A 17,272-nucleotide genomic window follows, 5' to 3' on the forward strand; every position below is an offset into this window, starting at 1 on the left:
ACTAAACGCTTTTGTAATCACTCCATTTTATTTATAACGCTATTTTTTTAACACATTTATTCCACCATTAGGCTTCCTTGCTCGTCATGTACCCTTTACTAAAGTGCAGTGGGCTATATCAAAAGGTTTTTCAGACCCCACAGATAACGCGTGCTCCATGTTGAGGCGAAGCGGTCGTCGTTTGGTTCCCTGTCAATTGGACATTTAGTGGATGTTCTTTTTAATGTTTTATATCCATCTTTGCGTCTCCTATTTAGAGATCATATGCTCGTGTATATATTTATACACACACTCTCACTTCCTTGTATGCGTGGTGACGTCGCGGCATAGCGACTCACACAACCGCATTGTTGTGGGGGAAGAGAAGCTCAGGCAGCCGCTGAGCACTGGCACTTCTTACTGCTTATACACAGTCCCAGCGATCGGTTTTCAGCTTAATAACCAAGTATATCACTTGAAACCGGTTCCGTCGCCCTGGATACCTGTCGGTCACTTCTAAGGTTCACTCGGTTCAGCGCGAGCCGCGGCCGCTTTTGGATGAGCGGACTGAATGTGGATTTAACTGCCGCTTCGCTCCGCAGGCCGCACCGCCATTGCTGCTCTTTTTATAAGCTTAATTCGTGAAAATACTGAGGTAAGTCTTACCTCACTCTAACTTTTACACGTTTAATATCCTTCCCTGCACTCTGGACAGGTTTAAACCAAAAAGCAACTCGCGCTACTGAGAGAAAAAGCCAACTTTTGTAATTGAGGTAGTTTCTTGTTGTGTTAGTCGCCATATTTCCTTCCCCGTCAGTCACCGTAGTGGCAGGCTAATGTTAGCCCGGTTTCTGGACAGACTAGCAGCTGGAGAGGCCGACGCCTGTTTATTAGGAGGGAACAACAGGGTTGTCTTTTGTTGTAACCCGCTTGTTTGGTTGACAGACCTAAAGCAGGTACGAATAAGACTACGGGTGACTGTTACAGTTCAGTTAGTTGGACCTAATATTATCCGTACCGGACAGAGAAACAAGCCGCTCTACTGTGAGCCGCTGTTATTCAGAAACAAACCACTCATAGCGGTTTCAGTCGGACAGGTTGTGCAGATCGGAGACTCCCTGACCTCAGCGTGGCTGCTTCCTGCTCTCAGTGCATTTCTTTCATTCGTTAAGTGAACGTTGAATGTCCTTGTACTATTGGAGCAGCCAGCTGAAAGCGCGTTGATCTCACGAATTAAAGGTGCACGAACACACGTTGGAGCTGTATGTCTAAACTTGCCAGCTTAACTTGACGTACCCTTGTTTAAAAAGAAAAGCCGGTGAATGTACAAACGTGGATGATTGCTGTTTGGCGTTGTATCTTGGAGTGAGCAATATACAGATCATTATACATAGTAATACGGATGCAAATATGGCTGAAATAATTCATTTGAAAATAGTTTCCTCAGCAGTTTTCTTTATGTAATACTTTTTTTGCGTTTTGGTTAGAAATGATACTTCTTTTTTTTTTTTTTTTTAAGCGTGCTGGCTTTTATTTGCTGAGAATTAATAAAGAACACCAGAAATTAAAATGGCTCCAGCCCTGATCTGTGTTTGGTTTTCAGTAACCTGTAAAGAGATCAGATTTACGGTAGGGTAGCAAGTATCAGACAACAAACACTTCCATCAAAAGTATTGCCCTGATTCTGATGTTATTATTTAATATTTACACATTTAGCAGTTTGAAATATTTTGATATAAGAGGAGGAACAATATTAAATACGTGCATAGCCCCCCATGTAATGTATTGAAGATAGTTTTGGTTTCAAACTTAAATTAACTTACCTCAGTGTAGTCAAAACCTTTGTACCATCAGGATCACCAGTTAGATGTTGATAAAGATTTTGATGTACCACGTGACAGCAGTCAGTTGTGTTCATAGTCATGTAAACAGCTTACCACTTTTTTAAACTTGGCCTGCAGAACAAGACACCAGCTACAGAGATGAAAAAGACTAGGACATTTTTCTCCTAGTCAGTGATTGACAATTGGAAGAGGTACTGACATTCCCGTGTAAATAAATTAACCACCCTGCACTCTTCCTACAAGGCAACAATTTGGGTTACAGCTGTTATTTATAGGCTGAGGTTCTTTTGGGGTAGCTTTAGCTCAGGAGGTAGAGCAGGTCACCTACTAATCGGAAGGTTGGTGGTTTGATCCCTTGCTGTTCCAGTCTGCATGCCAGAGAATCTTGGGCAAGATACTGAACCCCAAGTTGCTCTCCGATGCAACCATCTGAGTATGAATCTGTGTGAATGTTAAATAGAAAGCACTTAGATGTGTGTGAATGGGTGAATGAGGCATGTTGTATAAAGCACTTTGCTCAAAGCAGAGTAGAAAAGTGCTACATAACAACCAGTCCATTTACCATTTTAGAGTTTGCTAGCTGTTACTTCACAGTGCAAGTTAATGACATGTTCAGCAGCTGCTGATCAGTGAGTTGTTGACATATTTGTTTCATTGCTTGAATTTTTTTTAGGGTCCTCATAGCTTAAACATGAAGAAGAAAAGTCGAAATCATCGCCCAGCAGTGATAAAGAGGGAAACTTCTCCCATCAAGCCATCGCCCAACCGGGAGACGCTGACATATGCACAAGCTCAGCGAATGGTGGAGCTAGAGGTGGACGGCAGGGTACACCGGCTCAGCATCTATGACAAGCTGGATGTCATCACTGACGATGACCCCACTGCTCAGGAGATTATGGAGTGTAACAGTAACAAGGAGAACAACGAGAAGCCCCAGCAGGTTCTGGTGCGCTCGGTCCGCTTAAAAAACAACCAGCAGAAAAAGAATGCCGCTCTCACCACCTCACATGGTGGTAGTGCCACCCACAGCAGTTCCAGTGGCCTGTTGGAGCCGAAGGTTAGAACGGTTGAGTACAATTTGCCAGTGGTACCAAAGAGGCCAGCAGCTTATTACAAATACAATGAGAGGACACCTGAGGAGCTGGATGAGGAGGTGGAGTATGACATGGATGAGGAAGACTATGCCTGGATGGAGATCATCAATGACAAGAGAAGAAGTGAGGGCATAAGTCAGGTGTCGCACAACCTTTTTGAGTTCCTCATGGATCGCTTTGAGAAGGAGTCATTCTTGGCCACACAGGGTCAGAGTGACCTGCAGTCACTGGTGGATGAAGATGCTGTCTGCTGCATCTGCATGGATGGAGATGGAGCTGACAGTAATGTCATCCTCTTTTGCGACTCCTGCAACATCGCCGTGCACCAGGAGTGCTATGGTGTGCCATACATCCCTGAGGGCCAGTGGCTTTGCCGCCACTGTCTCCAGTGTCCAGCACGACCGGCTGAGTGTGTTTTCTGTCCGAACCGAGGAGGAGCCCTGAAGAAGACCGATGACGACCGCTGGGGCCACGTAGCATGTGCCCTGTGGGTGCCAGAAGTTGGCTTCTCTGACACAGTTTTCATTGAGCCCATCGATGGTGTCCGCAATATCCCACCTGCTCGCTGGAAGCTCACCTGCTACCTGTGTAAAGAGAAAGGTGTCGGAGCATGCATCCAGTGTGATAAGATCAACTGTTACACAGCCTTCCACGTTAGCTGTGCCCAGAAAGCTGGCCTCTACATGAAAATGGAGCCAGTGAAAGAGGTGACTGCATCTGGTGCCACCACTTTCTCTGTGAAAAAGACTGCCTACTGTTGCAGCCACACACCTGAAGGCTGTGACCGCCGGTCACTCAACATCTATGACGAGCCCCACCTTAAAAATGGGGTCTTTCACAAGCGAGCTGAAAAAAGGGGAAAAGCCCAGGCCAAGAGCTGGCAGAAGAAAAAGAATAAAAGAGCAGACCCCGAACCAGAAACAGAACCTGAGACTCCAACCAGCTCTGGACCTAGCATTACTGCTTCAAGGTAAGCAGGCAACCAGTACTCACTAAATCAGTACTCTGTCTCCCTGGCTTTTGTCCCCTTTATTTCATTTACTTCTAATTTTACACAAACGCAGTCTAAGGTACTGATGTTTTATATATAGAAAATAAGACCAACAATATAAACCTGGAAAAATAAAATATTGAAAGGTTAACCTAAGGTAACCTTTCTACTACTACAGGGGTCACCGGTGATCCCTGTGGTAGTGAAAGGTAATTACTACCACAGGGGTCACTGGTGGCCTTGACCCCTGTGGTAGTAAAAGAGTTAAGTGATTTTTATTAGTAGCAGTTTAAGAAACCTCTGCAAGTATTATTTCAGTATAGTGGAGTTAAGTGTTCTTTTTCCACAGGTGTGTTAGTAAAAATATTTGTGAGAGACAAATACAAATACAAATAGCTCTGATTGGTCAAAAATGACAAGCTGGAAGTCTGATAACTTATTGACCCAAAGTATTAACCGTTTTACGCAGAATATTAATTATTTGTTTTGTTATTATTTTCCCTTTCTTCTCTGTTGGGTTAGTTTTGACACCATCCTGAACCAGGTATCGGTTCAGAGGAAGCGTCCATTTGTCGAGGGAGTGCTGAGCTACTGGGTGCTGAAAAGGCAGTCAAGAAACAATGTCCCGCTGATCCGCCGGTTACAGGCCAACCCTCAGCCGCCTAAAGCCAAGCAGACGGTCAGTTCTGTTGATACCTGGCAGCATTACACAGTTGGACATAGTTCTTTTTAATGTAGTTCTTGTTATTAAGTTGAGGTTTGCGTTTCCTGCAGGACCATATGGAGACTAACCAGGCACTGAAAGAGCAGCTGAAAGAGTGGCACCGCCTCCGCCACGACCTGGAGCGAGCCCGCCTGCTGCTGGAGCTAATCAGGAAGAGAGAAAAACTGAAGCGGGAGGAGGTAGAATCCTTTCACCATTTACTACTTCATGTTTGTCTTGATCAAAGCTTTATTTTTTTTCTTTTTAGGACATATTACTTTTATTAGTTTATAAATACTTTTTATTTACTACTCACAACTTACCTTCATTATATTAATTCTAGTAAATGCCTTCTGAAAGATTACTTTTATTAAAGGTTAAATGTTGGTACTTCTTTGACTCATAGCCACAACCTCCCAAATTTCACTTAGTTGGACATTTGCTCACAAATTTGACCACTTAACCTTTTTGTCTGTGTTCAAACCCCCAATGCACATGAATATCAACCAAAAAAGGGGACTTAAATTTTCTTTATAAAACTGAATGTGTGTATAGACACTAACCCTGGCCTGTTGATAATACCTCATGCCAATCAGGTGCATTAAGGCTGTTTGGCTACCTTCTCCCGACAGATGAAGCTGCAGCAATCTGTGCTGGAGGTCCAGCTGACGCCCTTCAACATCCTGTTGAGAGCCGTGCTCAGTCAGCTGCATGAGAAGGACCAGTACAGCATCTTTGCTCAGCCTGTCAGCGTTAAAGAGGTCTGCAACTATTTATTATTTGCTTCAAAGACAAATTAAAGTAATCAGATGCTGAAGAGAAGTCTTTTGTCCCAGTTCAAACAAAATGTCTGATGTTTCTAATCAACTTAGCACAAAAAGTAAGGAAATTGTATTTGGTCAGTTATTTCTTTGTTAAAACAATGATTCGTGGAAAGCCTGTTCATTTCCCCTTAAATGGTCCCTCATTTGCAAGGAAAATACCTTTTGTGGGCTGAGCAGCAGAGTTGAGTATCTGGGTTGCACCCATGAAAAACTTGCCAAATCTTTGCCAATGCCATCTTATTCTGCTATTGACTCTTCTTTGGTGTCGTTTATTGATTTTTATTTAATTTTTTTGTGAATGCTGAAGGAACCAGACATTTTGGCAGTTTTAGATGGACTAGTTCTTATATAGCTCTTTTCTACTCTAGTTGAGCACTCAAAGTGCTTTACAACACATTTGCATTCACACACGCACTGCATTCTGTATCAGAGTGCTTTCTATCTAACATTCACACACATTCATACTCCGACAGTTGCATTGGAGAGCAACTTGGGGTTCGGTTTCTTGCCCAAGATTCTTTGGCATGCAGACTGGAGCAGCCGGGAATCGAACCACCAATCTTCCAATTAGTAGATGACTTGCTCTACCTCCTGAGCCACAGCCACCCCAAACAACAATCATTCATTAACAAACAGGGGCCTCAGTAGCATGTGAAAGAACCATATACAGCCAAAACACCCTGGCTCCTCCTCCTCATGCTGGTCACCAGCTTGGTCACACACTGCTGTGGGATGGCATCTCATTCTTCATCAAGCATTTGTTACAAGTCAGCCAGTATGGTTGTTTTGGCACGAAAAGCACGTCCAAGATGATCCCGCAAGTGTTTAATATGGTTGAGTTTAGGACTGCAGGCAGGCCATTCCGTCCTCTCCACTAACAAATTCTGGGGGTAGTCTCTGATAAACCCCACTCTGTGGGGGTGAGCGTTGTCATCTTGGAGGATAGAGTTCAGTTCCCAAATGTGGAGATATGGGATTCCCACTGGTTGCACAATCTCATCTCTCTGCATTGAAATCAGGGCTGCAACTATTGATTATTTTAGTAATCGAGTATTCTATCAATTATTTGGATAATACCTTTGCCTTATTCATCTGCATATTTTAACTACACTAGATTTACTGCATTTTCTTTTGGCTGTGTGAAACAAACAGTGGTGGATGGAGCAGCTACAAATTTCTCTTTTCTTCACATTGACACTTGCTGCTCAGGTGGTTGATGAAGGGCTCCTCTGGCTGTTTCCCAGTAAAGGTATTAATGGTGGTTACAGGTTACACAGCGAGCACAAAACACACACACACGAGTGTAGAGAGAGTGGAGGCATGGAAAAATGTGTCAGCGATGATCCACTTGATGTTAAAGGTTCGTCACTGTAACGGAAATCCATCATAGCAACAGAAAATTTTAGTGCTGCTTATGTGAATGAAACGCTTACCTTACCTGGTGACACCTGACCGCTGCAAAGTTTAAACGAAGCATCGAAGCAACAAATTTGTGTTGAGGATTCTTTTATAATTGAATTATGCGGGTTGCTCGAGGAATCATTGCAGCCTTAATTGAGATTGCCAGCCAATGATGACAAGCCTGATTGTCAGCACCTGAGGTATTAGAAGCTAAAACAAGAGTCAATAGGAGAATAAACTATTTGGCAGCAAGTTTTTCATGGGCACAACCCACACACCTAACTCTGCTGCTCAACCCACAAATGCATTTTCCTTATAAGTGTGGCACGGTTTAAGGGGAAATAAACGGGCTTTCCAACAGTTTAAGATTTATCACCGAGAACCATTGTTACAACAAAGAAATAATCGACCAAACATGAATTTCCTTACTTTTTGTTTTACCACACCTGGGGGGGGGGGGGGTCCTTGATCATAAATGTTTTTTTTCTTAAGTCTTTCCAGTATCTGTGAAACCATTGCTGGGCACAATCTGAACCACAATGGAAAAACATTATTGCTGCTAGTTTTTTTTTTTTTTTTTTTTTAGTTTTTTTAATAAATTTTAAAATTGTACAACTTTTTTTTTTTTTTTAGAACCTGGATGTCATTTCAAAACTCTTAACACTTTTTCTGGGTGCTTGTATACCGTACATATAAACCAAAGATGATTTGTTCATTGAACTGAAATTATCAGCTCAAAAAGACACAACATGAAAGTATTGCCATTTCAAAATGCAATTCATAAATTGAATTTGAGATGACTGTTCATTTCATCAGTGCTCTATCAATTGCTACAACTGCTCAGAATGACAAATAACCTGTTGCATTTTTTTTAAAGCATACTTTTTTTTGGAAAATCAGGAACAATGTTCCATGTTCACATCATGAAAATTTCAGGATAGTGCGATCCACTGATGCACATTTGTTGCTGATTATTAATTTCAACTTCTGGTACAAGTATAAATAAATGGTGGCCACAGTAACACTCACAGGAATGTCAGGGGCCACCATCGAAGTGCTTGGACACCATATCACCATATATCATAAATTGTATGGTGGAATGCAGAGCTACTTGTGTTATTATGTGAGACAATGTCAGTTTCCATCGTTCTCATTGAGTGCAGACATGGTTTCAGGCCCATGTAGTTCAACACTGTGCATCTGCCTCATCCTAGACATGTTTTTTTTCGGGGGGGCTATAGTCTATTGTTTTTCTTTTTTTTTGTAGCCAATTTTTTTATTTAACGGGTATCTATGTTGTGTGATTTTATTTATTTATTTATGTGTGATTTATAGTGTATTTCTTTAATAAATTTAATTTTTGATCACTGATTCCTCTGCATCTGTAGTATTCTCTCTACTGGTCGTTTTACAGTGATATTACGTGTAACACCATAGTGAAACATGTATCACGTATTCTGTACTACAGGATCTAATGGTTATATGATCAGCTAAACATTGAAACTAATGGGACCTTTTGTTTAGGTGATTAAAGAAATGCCATTTGTTTATGTAAGTGCAGACCTTCTTGGTATGACTGGAAAATGCATTGTTTTGAACTTTGTGTGGCAAGGGTTGACCAATTTGAGTTTTCTGTCTAAAGTTTTGAAAAATGACATCCATGTTCTTAAAATAGTGTCAGGGGATTGTAAAGTTAAAAAAACAAACAAAAAAAAACTGTAATCTGCAATATAATCAAGCTATAGATTGTTGAGGCTCAGTATCTTCCATCTTCTTTTTTCAGAGACAAAGATGTTGTGAACCAGAATTTCTTCTCTTCTCTGACAGTCTGCAGCCTCTTAATTGTGTCCTCTTTGCAGGTACCGGACTACCTGGACATCATCAAGTACCCCATGGACTTCTCCACTATGAGGAAACGAATTGATGCTCACTTCTACCGGAGCCTGGAGGAGTTTGAGGCTGACTTTGACCTCATAATATCCAACTGCATGACATACAATGCCAAGGACACATTCTTCTACAAGGCAGCTCAGCGGATGCAAGACCACGGCGGAGCCATCCTCCGCAGGGCCCGTAGAGAAGCAGAGAGGATTGGCTTTGACTTCCCCAGTGGGTTGCATCTTCCTGAAGTTCCAAAACTGGAGCCGCCACCACCCTTCACCTGGGAAGATGGTATATAGAGCTTTACAAAGCAATAAATCTCTGAAAGAAGTTGCTTGTAAAAGCCTTCTTTGCCATTGATAAGTAATTTCTCCATTAAAATGTTAAAACATTATCTCGTAAGTATATTGAGGAATAACTTTAGCTTCCAAAAACACATTTTATTGGTCTGTAGTTCATTTAGTGTAACTTAGTTACTGCAGTAGTAAAAAGTCAGTTAAGCCTGTTTTTCTACCATCTTTGTTCCCTTCTTTTTTTTTTTTTTTTCTTTTTTTTAAATCTCTGGGTGCTTATAATTTCTAGCAGCAAAGTTTCCCAGCAGGTGAAATTAACTTTTTACTGTGACCATGTTAGTGTTTCTGCACACTGACAAGTTGATAAACTTAAAGGAATTTTAGTGCAGGCAGTTAAAATGAACTGAGCTTCACCTTCAGTTGAGGTGTCATACTTTAAAGCATTTGAAATTATACTTTCATGTTTAAGATTCATTAGCGGTGTTGTCACTTAAAATTTTACTTGGGTTGTTAACTTTGAGGGTGCATTTTTATCAGTAGTTATTTAAGCAGTGGAAGTGTGAGTTAAATAGTAAAAAGTAGTTGATGTGCAGACACTGAATTGTTAAAATGGAAATACTAGAGTGATGTCATGCTGTCCTCCTTAGTGGACCGCTTGCTGACTCCCACCTACCGCCAGAAGACCCCTCTGGAGGATCAGCTGAAGGAGCTCCTGGAGAAGCTGGACCTGAGCGTAGCCATGAAGCACAGCCCATCCCGCAGCAAGAGGCTGAAGCTACTCAAGAAAATCATCACCGAAGTCCGGAGTGAGATAAGCCTGAAGAATTCCCTGCCACCACAGCCTACTGCTCCAGATCCCAGCCCATCCCCTGCTGAGTCTGAAGCCCAACCACTACGAGAACTGTTGGCAGATCCCTGTGTGCCACAGGAGGACAAGTCTTTACCTCTGCCACCATTAGAGCTGTTAACCTCACCATCCCAAATCTTGCCCACAGACTTAGACTCGCCCCTCCTGAAGCTCACTAAACCCTTGGACCAGACACCCACAGAGCTTGACAACATCACTAGCACATCTACCTCAGTGCCATCGGACACCCCAAATGGGCACATCCCAGAGTCATTGCTCCCCAAGGGTGACCATTACATGGACCGCTGTAACCGGCGGACCAATGTCCTCTTTCGCAAGTCAAAAAGTGCCAGCCCACAGAAACCACCCCGGACGCAAGAGGCTTCTACTGGGTCCCCGCCACCCCTGGGCGCCAAAACCTTCCTGTCAGTAGTGATCCCTCGATTGGAGACGCTCCTTTTGCCGAAGAAAAGAAAACGCAGCAGCAGTGCTGATGGCGAGGAGGATGAGGAGTCGCCGATCAAACGACTTGGTACAGGTATCAGTCAGATATTTTGTTTCAGTTGTAAACCAAAGTCACCCTGGTGACAAAACATCAGTGAATTTTAAACTATTCCACTTATATATTTATGGCCCTCAGGAATAGCAAATGGTTTTGTGGTGGAGGAGGAGGGTGTGGTCTCACAATCTCCTCGTCTGCTAGAGCCACGCCGACGCTGTGCCTCTGAGTCAAGCATCTCTTCTAGTGGAAGCATCCTCTGTGACACAAGGTGAGTGACAGAGGAAGTGACCAAATTGCTGAGTGACTATGGAAAAGTCCAGTTTTAAATTGTGTCTTATTTTCATATTTTGACCATCACCTCTGCTCACCAAGCTAATCGTGTAACCAAAACAAAAAAGAAAATTATGAAAATACAACTCATTTGACATGAAAACAGATATCTTGGCATCTTTCACCCTGGGAGCCCATATATCAAGACAAGCTTGTAGCTGTGTCTGTATAGAGTCTCTAAAATGTAACCACTGAAAAAGGATGTAAAACATGGTGTATATGCTGTCCAATACCATTATGACTAAAAGATTGTTGTGCTTTATTCTTTTGCAATTGAAATTTAATATTGGCATTTGATTTGAGAGCTGCAATTTTTTTTTAAGAAGTTCAACAACCTCAGTGAGTCTTATTTGTTTTTATTATTTTTTATTTATTTATTTATTTTAGACTGTTATTTCCTCTCTTTAATAATGATCAGGGGCCCAGGTATTTCCTTGAATTTGTCACCCTGAAAAGAATAAGCGGAAGAAAATGGATGGATGGTATATTTTGTAAAACCAAAAGTTTTTTAAATAAATAGACAAATCGGTATGTAGTAATAATTTAGAAAAATGTCATTGTAGCACAAAAATAGATTTCAATAATATGAAGCGGACTGCTTTTGGTTCCACTTGACAATAGATCAAATTTTCGACATCAAGTTTTCCTCCTGCCTCTTTCAGCACCGTTATTGTGTCTAAAAGTGGTAAAGGGCGACCGACCACCGCTCGACGGAGCACCATGGATGACAAAAGCACTCTGATGACCTGCATTGAGAATGGCAAGTTCATCAAAGCTGCCAAAATATCTTCAGGTGAGCCTATCAGCTCTGGAGTTTGATTTTATTATTGTGCATGAAAGAGCTTGGCAAGCTTTGATTTGTCATTTCTTACTTCTGTCTTCTGAAGACATTTACTAAACTAATTAGAGTCCTTCTCTATTGGGATACTAATACTTTTTATGTGCAAGCATGCAGCATTTTATTAAATTAATTTCTTGCTTTCATGTTACATCTTCACTTTTCTACTGTTACATCTGTGTAACACAGAGCAGTTGAAGTTGAATGAGTCATGTTGAGTGTCACACATTCTAATGTAAAAATTCTTAAATAGAAAGCCTTGAAAGGGGTTTCTACAGAATCAGGAGTTCCCCACAGTAATGGAGTCTACCTCACTGGTTCTCAAACTGAGGTTAAGTGGCCCATACGGTCTCACACTGTGGCTTTAAGCCACAAAGGAAGTGGTAAATGAACCCATCAGCTACTTTGTACTTTAGCTGATGTGGTGCTTGTGTTTGGTTCATCATCTAAAACTGCATTGTTCATTGTTACTGCCAACATTAATGATCACTGCATTATTACGCTAGACTTGAGATTCATAACAAGTATTGTATCAATAAGAGTATTGGGAAAAGTTAAATTGATACACTCTGTGTGTGTGTGTGTGTGTGTGTGTGTGTGTGTGTGTGTGTGTGTGTGTGTGTGTGTGTGTGTGTGTGTGTGTGTGTGTGTGTGTGTGTGTGTGTGTGCGCGTGCGCGAGCACATGTAGCGTTCAGCTAATTATTGAGAGTGTCAAGGCCCCAGTGTACCTGCTGCAATGGTCTCTTTGTACACTGCCAGTAACAGCACATCCATTTATGCTTGCCGTTGTAGCCGCAGCAGTACTCTACTGGAAGTAGTCAAAACTGGAAGCAAAGAAATTGCTGGGTTTTTTTCAGTTTTCCGTAAAGTCTCATCTTTTCAAACTGTTGCAGCATCTCCCTCTGTATAATCTGTGAATCTCTGAGCTTCTCTGCTAATGTACAGTACCAGTCAAAGGTTTGGACACACTCCCCCATGAGTGAGTGTGTCCAAACCTTTGACTGGTACGTTACATTAAAACGGCAGTAAAAACCAGCACGATTGTATACTTCAACCCAGCTGCAGCAACACAATGCTACAAAAATTGAGAAGTGCGCAACCTGCAGAAATGGCAGCTAGCAACAGCAGATATGGCATCAGTTTGACATCAACTTTATCATACAGTGCTGTTGTGAGGCACTGAACGGCGGTATAAAATGTCCCTCTGTTTAGGGTGTTTATTCTCTATGCTGTCCATAAGAACAGTGCCAGGCAATCAATTGCTGGCTACAACACTGTGTGATCTTAAGTTAAATTTTAGTTGACATTTAAAAAAAACAAAACAAAACAAAAACCACTCCCAGTTCTATATAATCTACACGACAGCAGAGTGCACTCTGTAATGAGCTACAGAGTTTTCTAATACGGAAAACCCACACATCCCTTCACAGGGAGTCATATATGTAGTATATTTTAATTTGAGTTCATTTAACTGCTGCAATTTATGACCTATATGCAACACACTGGAAAAAGTTTTTTTCTCCCATGGACTACTTAATACAAAAGATTAAAAAAAAAAAAAAAAAAAAATAAATATATATATATATATATATATATATATATATATATATATATTTCTAGCCTTAAGTTATTGGTGTGTGTGTGTGGGGGGGGGTTGAGATTGGTTGTGCTCTCTGTTGCAGTGATTCCTTCATAACTTGCTTGTTGTTGTTCCTGTAGAGGTGTGGAAACCCACCGCTGCTTCTTCATTTGTTCTGGAGCCTCTTAAACTAGTTTGGGCTAAATGTAGTGGATATCCCTCCTTCCCTGCCCTGGTGAGTGAGTGTTAGTCCCCTCTGTATCTCATTACCCATCTGCCCCTCTGCCATTGTCCATGCTGTAGCTCGTGATTTGTGCTCATGGCCACGCAGGAGCTTCCAGCTGGCTGATAGTGATCTGGTTGTTGTTGTGTGGGTTGTTTCGATCTGGGTGTTTTGGGCTTGACTCTGCCTTGCATGCTTGTCTTTCTGAATGCTGCCTTCTTCCACCAGGTTATGCTCTTCTTCAGCCTTTTTTTAAAAAATTTTTTTTTTTTATATAAATAATGGAGATGACCATTGAGAGAAGTGCCCTGATTATAATACATGTAAAACACAATGAAATTGATCTATAAATTCCCTCCACAACATGCATTAATTGAGAACCAGGGAAAAAAGTCAATCTCACAATAGTAAAGAATTCTTCTAAAAAATGCCTGGATCCATATCTGTATCATTTTGAGTAAATCTGCTAATAGACAAGCCAATCGTATAACCTCTTTGGTGGACCCAGTAAATAAAATGCAATACTGTTCTGATTGCCGACTACCTCCCAACTTTGACATATGGAAAGAAACGGTGCATTCTAAATCCATCCCCAGTTATGAACTTCAGGGTGGAAAGAGATATGCATTGAGAGGTTTAAGAGAACAGGCAGTATAATGCATTTATTATGTACCTTAATCCTAAATTAATAAAACTTCTATTTGGTCTGATTTTTATCAACTACTTGGACTGAATGCCTTTATGTAAGTTAGAACAAACATGATTGTTTTTAGTTACCACAGTTAGGCTTAAAATGTAAGTAAGGGGTTTGACTTTAAATGGGGGTGCTAATAATAATGGATTTGGCTCTACCTGATCAGCTAGAGTGAAACAAAGACGATAAAGCTGGCTAAAAAAAAGCTGAGTTCAATCTTTCTAAGACAGAAAAGAGTTTCAAATATAAGCCAAAGTTCTCACTGAAACATCACATCTACTGTGAGGATGAAGTAGAAATATGTAACAACAACTGAACTGTTGTTGAAAACTTGGCTCAATTTTCTTTACTTTCCAACAGCACAGAGACATTAAATGATAATTTTGTATTTTGAATGATTTGATCCAGTTGAGTAGGAGAGGAAATGAGCCGTATGAAATCAAATTCATTGCATACAGTTTTTTTTCTTGTAAGTCATGTAAATTAACCAATTAATGTTAACCAGGAAAGACCTTGTGTATTATCATCTATCAAATCAACAAATCTGTCACACCTCCATGTTCAGAGGGTGAACAATAAATCCCAATTATTATTACCTGTCTCAAAATATTTTTTTTTCCTCAAGTAAGAGTCCAAAAAGCAGTTTAGATGTGGTGTTAATGACAGAGACACATAATTAACTCTTCACAGCGATGGCACTGACTTAGTGGGCTGTTCACATCAAAAATAAATGTAACCATCAAGACAAAAAATAGCATTTTTAACTTTTTCAAACAACTATTTAACAAATGGCCAAGACTCCGGAGGTGTATGTTATACCCAGAGTTTTCTGTCCACACTTTATCCTGCAAGAAGTCTGCCTCCCTCAGAGTCCTGCTCTGTTTTCTTGGTATTCGCAGATCATGGACCCCAGGTCACGGAGGACAGTGTGTCGGCACAGCGGGGTGGAGCTTCCCCAGCCACCGCTGGACGTTCTCAGAGCCGGAGAGCGGATGCAGTTCAGGTCCGCAGAGAAACTCTTCCTCGTCCACTTCTTCGACAGCAGGCGCAGCTGGTGAGGAACTCACCAAGTCCCTTCACTGTTGGCAAAGCCAAAACATTGTTATTATGTTATATTGGGGGGGGGTTAATCTTGCTAAAACAAAACAAAATTAGGAAGGGACTGACAATGTTCGTACTATTTGATACACTCTAATCTACTGTCATTGTCATTGGGGTGGCAGTAGGTAGAGCAGGTCACCTACTGATCAGAAGGTCAGCGGTTCGATTCCTGGCTACTCCAGGCTACATGCCAATGTATCCTTGGGCAAGATACTTAACCCCAAGTTGCTCTCCGACCGTCCCGTCGGAGTATGAATGCGTGTGAATGAAAAAAGCACTTAGCTTAGCAAACATGGAAGTGCTTGTATGAATGGGAGTGCATGGGTGAATGTAAACATGTTGTAATAGCGCTTTGAGTGCTCATACTGAGTAGAAAAGCGCTATATAAGAGCTAGTCCATTTACCATTTACCATTGTAGACTGGCTCAATGACAGTAGTGTGTGTGTGTGTGTGTTAATCACTATAGTTAAACAAAGGCAATGTATTTTATTCTTTTCTTATTCTTTCTGTTTTTAAAGTCTTCACAATGTCTGAGGCCAGATTTTGTAGTTTAAAAAAAAAAGAAACAATTAAACAACTTTCTAATCTAACAAAGATACATTTTAGAACAAGAATGAATTTCTGTTAATGTGAATGTTATTTAGGATAGTGTGACTTTTGAACAAGAAAAATCATATTAGGCACTTAATACAGAGACCTGTTTAATTTTCCATAAATGTGTCCAAGTCAAATTAAATTACTATACATTAATATTTAATGCAGAGTCTGTTTTATAGTCATTTGTAGACTGATGAGAGCATGAACAAGATCCTGAATTGTATTCTATGTGATGTACAAAAAGGTCTTCAAAGCAACACTTCAGAGTCATCACATGTTGGAACATTTTTAAAAACGATCTTCTCTCCTCAGGCAATGGCTTCCTAGATCCAAAATGGCTCCCTTTGGGATCAACAAGATGCTCGACAGAATGAAGCTGATGGAGGCTCGGTCCTCCTCCATTCGAAAATCTGTGCGTCTCGCCTTCGATCGAGCCATGAAGCACCTGGACCATGTTAGCAGAGAGATGGAGCCGAGCACTGGCCTCACTGTCACGGACTGAAGCCCTACCACCTCAAAAATCCTCCAATCATCCATCTCTTCTCTTAATCATTAGTCATGTTTTTGTCATTGCAGAGAACACTGTTTCTGCCGCATACGCACAACACACACGTCTTGTTTACCATGTCCTTCAAACTGGAACCAGATCATTTCCACCCCTCCTCACACAAAGGTTCCACCTCTCTGAAATACTGTAGCTTGAAACTGTTGTTCTGTTTTGTCAAAGAGCTATGCAATGAAAAATGTCTGTCAGTTCAAAAAGTTGATAGAGGAAAAAAAAAAAAAAAAAAAAGAAAGCAAATCTTGGCTGTGAGGACTGAAAAACTGCAGGTCTCAACCTGTTGAATGTGGCAGAGTTTGACCTCTGACCTCCTTAAATGTGCTGCAAGACTGCTGCAATCTCACTGCCATGAAATTGTCCATCATTGTGTGTGACCGCAGCAGCTTCTGTAAATATCCTGTACAAGGCCTGACACTAACTTATTCATTCCCTCAGTCAGTTTTGGTACACAGCATTCTGATATTTATACAGTGGAGGTGATGATCCATGCTGTCGCCGGTACTGACGGTGTCGGTGTTTCTGCTGGTGCTATCTCTACACAGAGAAAAATCAAACATGCATACTGTATTAAACCTTTTATTTCAGCTTCTTTTTGTACGGTATTTTGTAAGTTATTGAGTTCTCAAGCTTCCAGTTCTCTCATCTTTGGCATTAATTTGTTTTCTGTGTGCATCATTTTGTGTGTGTGTGTTTTGTTTTTTTTTTTAAATCTGAATGTTTTTACTGGACTACTTTTTTATTGTTTGTACATATTTATATAACATCTATAAAGCTCTCAAAGTTTAAAATGCCCAAAGTGCATCATTCACACCGAAACCAAAAGAAAAATAAAAAAAATAAGAGAAAACAAACAAAACAAAAAACCCAATATGCTGCCCACAGGTTTCCCAATAATGTCTTGTTTTTTTTTTTTTTTTTACAGTTGTGTTTTTCAGGTTTTGGGCCTTTCTGTTTGTGTGCTGTGATGAGTTCACATCTGTAAAAATG

The 17,272-nt window shown here is 40.9% G+C and overlaps 1 protein-coding gene across 3 annotated transcripts; it reads left to right on the top strand.

Moving 5' to 3' along the window:
* The first annotated feature begins 331 nt into the window (after positions 1-331).
* LOC115781266 (bromodomain-containing protein 1-like) lies at positions 332-16,516 on the top strand. Of its 3 annotated transcripts, none has more exons than XM_030730831.1 (12): positions 332-634; positions 2,497-3,887; positions 4,431-4,587; positions 4,683-4,811; positions 5,244-5,372; positions 8,696-9,008; positions 9,658-10,395; positions 10,498-10,627; positions 11,352-11,482; positions 13,248-13,342; positions 14,924-15,078; positions 16,036-16,516. In XM_030730831.1, the coding sequence occupies exons 2-12, from the start codon at positions 2,515-2,517 to the stop codon at positions 16,223-16,225; spliced, it is 3,540 nt and encodes a 1,179-aa protein (XP_030586691.1). In that variant the 5' UTR covers positions 332-634; positions 2,497-2,514; the 3' UTR covers positions 16,226-16,516. The 3 variants fall into 3 exon arrangements, with proteins under 3 accessions (XP_030586691.1, XP_030586693.1, XP_030586692.1); XM_030730832.1 differs by lacking the exon at positions 332-634 and adding an exon at positions 1,982-2,014; XM_030730833.1 differs by lacking the exon at positions 13,248-13,342 and having other exon boundaries at positions 16,036-16,188.
* The last annotated feature ends 756 nt before the right edge of the window (positions 16,517-17,272 follow it).

The sequence above is a fragment of the Archocentrus centrarchus genome, chromosome 6 (assembly GCF_007364275.1).
Source record: "Archocentrus centrarchus isolate MPI-CPG fArcCen1 chromosome 6, fArcCen1, whole genome shotgun sequence".
Classification (NCBI taxonomy): Eukaryota; Metazoa; Chordata; class Actinopteri; order Cichliformes; family Cichlidae; genus Archocentrus; species Archocentrus centrarchus.

Coding starts and splice junctions, on each gene's coding strand:
- LOC115781266 (XM_030730831.1), top strand. CDS start 2,515: ATGAAGAAGAAAAGTCGAAATCATCGCCCAGCAGTGATAAAGAGGGAA. Junction 5,373..8,695: donor AGCCTGTCAGCGTTAAAGAG/GTCTGCAACTAT, acceptor TCCTCTTTGCAG/GTACCGGACTACCTGGACAT. Junction 11,483..13,247: donor AGCTGCCAAAATATCTTCAG/GTGAGCCTATCA, acceptor TTGTTCCTGTAG/AGGTGTGGAAACCCACCGCT.